This window comes from Melozone crissalis, unplaced genomic scaffold (assembly GCF_028551555.1).
Source record: "Melozone crissalis strain CALT ecotype California unplaced genomic scaffold, PUWL_Pcris_2 ptg000027l_1, whole genome shotgun sequence".
Lineage (NCBI taxonomy): Eukaryota > Metazoa > Chordata > Aves > Passeriformes > Passerellidae > Melozone > Melozone crissalis.
In genome coordinates, this window is record NW_026535805.1 from 41,112,845 (window position 1) to 41,121,223 (window position 8,379).

At 38.0% G+C, this 8,379-nt stretch overlaps 1 protein-coding gene across 1 annotated transcript in view; it reads left to right on the top strand.

The window, feature by feature from the left end:
- The window catches only part of MOXD1 (monooxygenase DBH like 1), a 49,825-nt gene extending 44,658 nt beyond the window's left edge, over nt 1–5,167 (top strand). The window contains exons 11-12 of the mRNA XM_054280018.1: nt 1,829–1,997; nt 4,687–5,167. Coding sequence (XP_054135993.1) covers nt 1,829–1,997; nt 4,687–4,851 — 334 coding nt within the window. The 3' untranslated portion in view covers nt 4,852–5,167. The remainder of the gene's footprint in view (nt 1–1,828; nt 1,998–4,686) is intronic.
- The last annotated feature ends 3,212 nt before the right edge of the window (nt 5,168–8,379 follow it).

The window sequence follows — 8,379 nt, forward strand, 5'->3', positions numbered from 1 at the left end:
TTGCACTAAACTACGGTAATAGTAAGATTTTAAGATCAAATGGATAGACTAATTGTGTGTCATTACAAATTTTAAAAGTTGTCTTTGCTTATACAGTTTATCTTAACAAACCATATAAAGCTATTATTGCAAAATAATTTGACATACAGGCTTAGTGGTCTTAGTTCTGAAATTTAAGTTCAAGAAGAGTTTGAAGGAAGTCACAGTGCAATCAATGTCTACATAATTTTCCACACTATTTCCATTTACAACCTCTTTTAATGTAGGAAGAAGAGAGTTTCTAAATTAGTCCTATCTAAAAGAGTCTTTCTGAGCTTAGAAATAAAATACTCTAACAAATGTATGCTCTCTTGAGTGTTCATTCATGTTAACTGTACTTAAGGAAAAAATGCGCATTTGGCCTGGGGAAATAAAGATGTTCTGAATAGAGTAAGTATGCAGACTGTCTGCCACAAATGGAATAGTAATTAGAAGAGGAGATTATTAATGCCTCTAGTATTTATGACCTAATCCACAATTCTTGTTTCATTAAACTCTGTCAGCCTAAGGATATGTGACCTGATCCTCATGTCTCTTGTGTCAGTCTAACACTAGAATTGCTTCACTGACTCTTCCAAAGTCTCTCTTGACATACAAATGCAAACTGGGAGTAGGATCAAAGCATTGTGGTTCCCTTTAAAACATTTTTCCTCTGTCTGGTGGCACAACAATAGTTTAAATCTTGAGGAGCAGAGATAAAAGTGATTGGGCCATAATAGTGGCCTGAGTACCAAAATACTTTATTAAAATCACAGTCTCTATGCCTAGATGTTGAGGAGCAGAACTCTGGCATAGGCAATTTCCCCAAAGCAAGTGGCAGACAGCCTAGTACAAGGTAACACAGATCTGTTTAAAGTATTCTGAAAAGATAACTCATGCTCCAATCACAGTATTAATTAGGTTACTGGATAAAGGTTTAGATACTTCTGTTCTTCCTCCAGCTGTATTGATTTTGTGTTTGATTCCTCTACCATGTTTTTTCCATTCTTCTCAGTAAAGTCAAACAAGGAGAAAGCAGAAACAATTGAAAAGGTTGTGAGGTTTGGATTTTTGGATTTTTTTTAAATTTTCCTATGTTACTTGTTTAGTTTTCTTTACTGAATGAAATCTCATTCCTTCTCTTTCCATATGGCTGGTGAGAAATGAGATTGTCCCCATTTGTTCATGGGAAGGATTCCCACACTTGGCCAGACAGATCTTCCAGAGCAGTGCAGCAGGTCTCTAAGCCACCTCTGGCCAAAAGTGTCCTTGCAGCCAGCTTGCAGGAATATGCCAAAGGGAATGTCCACAACACCTTTTATTATCTGCTGCCCACCAGTGCAGAGCAACTCCTCAGTTCTGACCTGAGCTTGGCAGAACCGTCTGGAAGCAGCTTTCTAATGGCAAAGGTTCCTTGGCAACCTGGCCTGCCAAACCTAGCAGTGGGTGTGGCTTTCTTTTGTTTTTGTTTTCTTCAGAAGTTACAGCAGATCTGTTTTGTATTGCTTGTGCATTGAGTTTGTGGATCAGAGAAGAGCAATACAACTCTTGAAGTCTTTCATTTCTAAAAGCATCTGGTAGCAAGTACTAACCTGCTGACAGCCTTTCATAAGGTTGTCAAAATCAATGAAACTGCATCAGTTTTCAGTAGAAGGGAACTCAGTTGAAAAGAGAACTTAGTGAGCTAGGCATAATATACACAGTTGTAGAGCATTTATTTTTCTGAGTAAGTTCCCCAAAAGTTTTCCTCTTTCATTTCAGCTTGATAGTTTTTATCTATTTCTTCTAATTATTTTTTGTTTTTCTTTAGGACTTGGCCTTTCATTATCAAGAGTCCTAAGCAATATAAAAACCTGTCTTTTATGGATGCAATGAACAAATTCAAATGGTCCAGATCAGAGGGTCTCTCCTATAATCAACTTGTGCTTAAACTACCTGTGAACGTGAGATGTTCAAAAACAGATAATGCGGAATGGTCGGTAAGTCTGTGTGCTGAAAAGGAGGCAACGATGACATGAAACTAATCTGATTTACTGTGTTTCAATGCATGTGAATAACTATCTGATTATATGTCTTCAGGATGTTTAAGCAGCTATATTTAATTTACATACAATAACAAATGATGAGAATATTTTACCAGTACTTTCATCTAACTTGAGTTCTAGAAGCATTTAGAAAGAATAGAGAAGTTGGAGCTTTAATCAGCACTTGGGATCAGTAATAGGAGGATGGAGTCTTTCAGTGGGGCTGGGACTGATCAGAGAGCAGCCATGTGTGTCCAGGTGAAGTGACCATGCCAGGAAGCTGTCCTAGCTTGGCCACCTCCATTGTCAGGGACTTATGTTAGGGTCTTGCAACAGATGATTTGAAATCCCTAAATCAGGTTTCCTCTCTGACACACCTTCTAAGGGAAGCTTACTGACTGCATAATGAAGCCTTAAGAATCTGCCTTCTTAACTTGGGCATCTAGACAACCTAAAGCTGTATGAATACTCTTGCAATAAGTCTTGCTTTTTTAGTGGTCCTAGAATTGTCTATAGTGTTGGGCCAGAAAAATAAAATTGGATAGTCTGTTCCCTTTGTGCAATTTATTAAGATTTTATCTTCCATGGTTTTTCTTGCCCTATTGTCTTGATGAAAAAACCTGTAAGAGAAAAAATAATTCCCCAATAAATTATTATTTATTTTAAATATCTATTGGCATTTTATCAGGACACTGCTAAGAAAAGTTGTCATCTTTAATGTTGATGTTTGTTTAAAAAGAATGGCTAGTGCATGTCATATCATCCCTAAAAGGGATGCTTTAAAATATGTATTCCTCTTGAATTCCTTTACAGACTCCAAATTCTACGCTTTTACTTTTTTGAGATTTTCTGTTCAGAATGAGAGGCAGTCTCACTGTACCAGCTTATTTCCTATTGTGATTTCAGTCCAGTGTAGCAGAGCTGCTGTGAGATACTACTGATGAAGTAATTCCTATGAAAGGACTTCTGCCTCATCCTCCTCACCCTAGAAGATAGCCCATGCTTCCTCATAGTGTGTCACACAGTCCTTTCAGGTGGTGAAGAAATTCCCTTCCTACAGCAGCATTCTTGTGTTTTTCCAGCATAGGTTAGACTGTTCTGCCCAGTGGATGACAAAGGAATACTGTGTGCTATAAGTAATCAAAGAGGTTCTGTCCCATTGTAGACCTCCTGTGGAAAGTAGCTGTAGACAGAAAAAAACAGTTGTAGACAATGCTGTGACTTTTCACCAGTTTTGGTTAAACTTCTTGACCTTTACAACTGCTGGCTAGTAGCAATTGCATAGCCACCCTTTCACTGATTATTTTTCAGAGGACAAGTCAAGATGATGAAAAGCACAGAAATTTTATCAAGTGGGGATAGGCTGAGGTTTTTTTAATGGTATACTTTTAATGGAAAATACTGTTGCTCTTTATCTTACAGGATGAAGGAACAATACTTACAACTCAAAGAATGAGCTCACTGGAACTGGGAGTTCTTAGCTCTTCCTTAATCATAGTTTCCTTTTTCAAAATGACATGGGCATATTCTTCAAAGCTAAGATTAGGACTCTTTCCTTTCTCTTCCCTTATTAGTGATATTGCACTTAAATGACCATCCTCATCAAAATCAGGGACAGATTTTACCTGAATGTCCAAACAATCCCTCAGTTGTTACAAGACTGAAAAAAATTGAAGCAGAGGAACTGAGTTGAAAATACCTTCTTTTTTTCTATAGAGTTGGTCTGTATTTCAGTTTTACTTTTGTGTTGTGTTTGCTAAGATTAAGTCAATATTCAGTTGGGGTTTCTTTCTAGGGTACAGAATAATAGCAACATAGATGAAGTCCCCAAAGCGAGCATATGCTGTACAGGTGGGCATTCAAACTTTCAAAAATGTGCCCAGGAGCGTACTTTCTGCAGAGCTTATTTTCTTTAACATGTAGGGAGTAAATTTAGGAAAAGCAAGCTGGGTTGTGTACACAAATGTCTCCAATTTCATGTCAAAACTATAGCAAACATGTAGTTACGTCAAATCCCATAAAATTGCGCTGAGTTCTATGGGAAGAATGAAAAATGCTCAGTACATAGCAATATGACACTGCTGTATGTGACCTTGCTTGAGCAGGGACGTGGAACCCAATGACCTCCAGAGATCCTTTCCAACCACAACCATTCTGTGGTTCTGTGGAACAAAACCTGTGTAGACAGTTTTAGCTGTTTTGTACGTGCAAGTGTGAGCCATGCACTCAGAAATGAACACATTCAAATATCATCCTATGTGCCCACAGCAGAGTGACACTACCAGCTTTCTTTTTATTTGACAGAAAGATGAAAACAACAACCAAACCTGCCAAACAACCCCACAAAGCAAAATAAGGTTATTCAAATCAAGCAACCAAAGTCTATCCTTGCTTGACTGGAGAGGATGCCAGTGTGTACTGCTGCTCTCGAGCTGAGAATGTTGGATATGCACACTGGCTGATCATTTGGCGTGCAGTATATTCATACTTTTACTGAGCTTGATGTTTCCACAGTGAGAGTCACAGCCCAAGTACAAAGCTATCAATAGACTATCAGGCAAGCTGCCAATTATCTTGAGAGCAAAAAGAGTTTTCTAATCTTATGTGACAAAACTCTGATAATTTTTTGCTATTTTAATTTCAGATCCAAGGCATGACAGCTTTACCTCCTGAGATAGAGCGACCATACAAGACAGAGCCAGTAATATGCAGTTCATCTTCCTGTTTAAGTTGCAGTTTATTCCTTACCCTGTTGTGTATTGTATACATCACAGCCAGTACCATAGGAAATACTGGGCCCTTTGTATAATAATTTTTATTCATCTGTGTTCTGTATGCCATGCAAGTTCTGATGTGTTTGCACTGTTGCTATTGTAGATTTATTTTTTTACTTATTAATGAACTAAATTTGCTGGATCAAAACAAAATGTGTACATCCTCTGGAAACTGTGGGGTTTTTGGTTTTCAATGTAAAATATGTATGAAATACAGTAGGTACACTGACACATTGCATATTGAAATATTTTCCTGTACCATTTTCTTATACTTTGTCCTGCCTCTTTCACGTGGTGCGTTCAAAGTCATCTATGTATATGGGCAAAATTAATAAACTAAAAGCAACTTAGTTAACCACAATCAGCCTGGTCTGTGTTGTATTATTTTGCCTTGACTGTTGTTATCTGCAGGTAATGAAATCACTGCTATATGGACAGGACTTGCAAACATAAATTTGGGCATGTCTGGCTGACATGTGCCATAAAGCTATGGGAAGAATTCATCCAGTCTGGACATTGCTGGGAGCAGCACACTGCAAAACCATCTCAGCTCCTGAGATACGAGAACTAAGGGTGCTAAAGGGATGAAAAACACAGGCAGAACCCCAAATCTCCTCATCGTGAATCCTGTACAAATCTTTTGGCTTGGTTGGCATTTCTTTTTCCCGATCCCAGGTAGTTCATGGCGTTCGTTGTGTACTAAGATATTTGCACAGTGATTAAATCTTTGGCGAGAAGTAGATACTCCTTTTCTAGATTTGATCTGGACAGCAGGAGCAATAAAGATTTATCTCACATTTAGGCTCTGCCAGGGGACTGAGCCTGCCAGCAGCTATTGTTAGCACATGCTGAGCATTGCAATAGGCCAAACTGCTGATTAAGAGGTTGTTTTTCTGTCTCATATGTACAAAGTTTTATTTATATTCAGAAATTGGAAACTTTTCAACTCAGAAGGTGTTGGGTAGGGAGTATTCCTGAAAGAGACAAAATTTATTGCTCCCCAGTGAAATTATGCCATGCAGTAGAATAGGACTGAACATTTAAAAAATCCCATTCACTTTTGTAGCCCCACTGCAGTTACAATAAGCTATAATTTTTTTCAGTATTTTATAAACCCTTTTGGAGTGTGACTGTAAAAATAAGCGAGTCTAGATGCTGAGAGTGCTTCCCTGATCTCTGCAACACCTGATCTACAACTAACCTCTGTCGGCTTAGTTACACACAAGCTTTGTTATGTGCATTTTATGACATTGAGCACTTCTGTGCAGTGTGGTGAGCAGATCAAGAACCTGAGCTGAGATAAAATGCTTTTGTGGCCATTTTTTTTTCATTATCTCTTAACAACTGATATCAGCTCTCCATGCAGCTCCTCTTCTTAAGCAGGGCAGGCTGTTTTATGCAAAGAAATATCACATAAGAAGGAAGATGAGGAGACAATCTGGCAGCTGTCTTCTCTGAATTTGAGAAGTGAAAAAGAAAGCATCACAGAGCAGGTAGGGCTCCTCTGCATGTATCCAAAATTACAATGCATGTATCCAAAATTACAATGCATGTGACAGCTGACAGGAGAGAGGCACTGAAGCAGCTCCATGTCTCAAGTAGAGATGAAAGATTTAATCAAGGGTAGATTAATTTTCTAGGAGCTATAACAATCTCATTAGAGAACTTATGCATAAAGGGAGTTTAAGATGGACCATGAAAGCTGACCAAGGCCAGCTTTATCCTCCTGGTGCTGTATCTGTACTTGGCTTGGAAAAACTCCTACATGGGAAAATTCTTTATCATTGTTGGGCAGCTCTTTGCTCTAAATATACCTGGACTGTGATATATTCTGTCATTCTTCCCTTTGGTCCTGGATGAGGTAAGGAAATAGTGTATGCCAAATAGCATGTGGGTTTTTTTGGGATTAAGCTCCTGAAGCTTCAATAAAGAAATGTAACTATGTAGATGTCTTCTTCCTGCCAGAAGAATTATGTTCTTCTGTTTTGTAGTCCCAAATAGAACTGGTTGAAAAGAGTAGTCATGGTGAAATATAGGCAGAAAAGTCTTCTGAATTATTATTTTTACAGATCTGTTCTGAATGTAAAAAAGTGAGGGGCATCCTCCATCTACTAAGATATCATAAAGTCAAGGATGCATCCTGTTCTAACAGGAGTCAGCATGGACATTGGCCTTTCTTATGTTCAAACCCATCCCTAATCTGGGCATGCTTTAACAGCTTTTCTTCAGGGAGCAAAGGGAAAAATAACAGGCAATGAAATTAGAAAAGAGCTTTTGTGTTGGATAGGGGAGCCCTTTCACATGCAGTGCTGTGTCTCATTTGCTACTACTGGCATCCATCCTGGGTTGACTTGATTTGCAAAAAATATAAATCAGATCTAGAGTTAGTTTCCATTCTGTCTGTTCTCTGATTTGATGCAGTTTCTTATCTACAGGGATTTCCTTTCTGTGGGCACCCATCCTAGGAACACGTGAACAGATGGGTGTTTGTTTTTGCTATCCAGTATGGCACAAGATGATGTAAAGCAAAGCCAGCTCAGAAAGGATGTCTGTGAGAGATAGCTGCCAGCATATCAGGCAGACCTGTCATATACACTAAACACTCATTTCTGTTTAACACACAAGTGTTTTATGATTTCTGGGGGAATGGAAAGGAAAATTTTGCTTCATAGGTAAATAAAAAGAGAAATTGGTGATAGAGTTCTGGGATATTTCCAAATAAAAGAATCCAAGACAGATGTGAACACATTATTACAGAAACTTAGAACCAGAAAACAAATAAAAACCAGTCTGAAATTGTTGAAAATTCAAACAAAGATAAAAGTGAGAAATGCCACGAGCTAACTCTATGTCACTGAAGAAAAACATGTAGCAAGCACGCACCTAGTCACACTGCACAGGAAAAAGCTCTCAGACACAGCTCTCTGTGGTTTTCTTTCAATATTTAGCTCTAGTAAAGCATATGTTCTTTGTGTTTCTACCCAAATCATTCAATAGTTATAGTTATAGCATATACAGTAAGTACTATTGTCAAGCAAACCATGGTGGTGAAGATGTGTATACATTGGAAAATCTATGACTTGCAGATGATGAGCCCAAAAATGACTATGCACAATGCATTATTTTAACAATTATGTCATTCATGCTTTTCTTTGTGTGAAAAAAATATTTTAAAGTTTCTAGTGAGAAGCCAGACACATAAATATTTTAGTGAGATAAAATATTTGGTGTATTGCATTCTCCAATAGTTGCTGAAAATCCCATTCTGTTTTAATATTATTCCTCACAAAATGATCCAGTCGCCTATCACCTGCAGACTATCTATAGAGGTACTATTTATAGTATTTTATCCCTTTTGGGTCTATTATTTAGCCATTACAGATCTTCCATTTAAACATGTGGCTCTCCTCAAATATCCCTCTCATCTAAATTGACAACCATTTGGGATTTTGCCTGTGTGTAGTAAAAACAGGATGCAGGATGTCTGAGACAGGAACATTGGAGTTTACATAGCTATAATATTTGTCCCTGTAGAGGAGAATGTCATTCTCTGATTTCTTTTC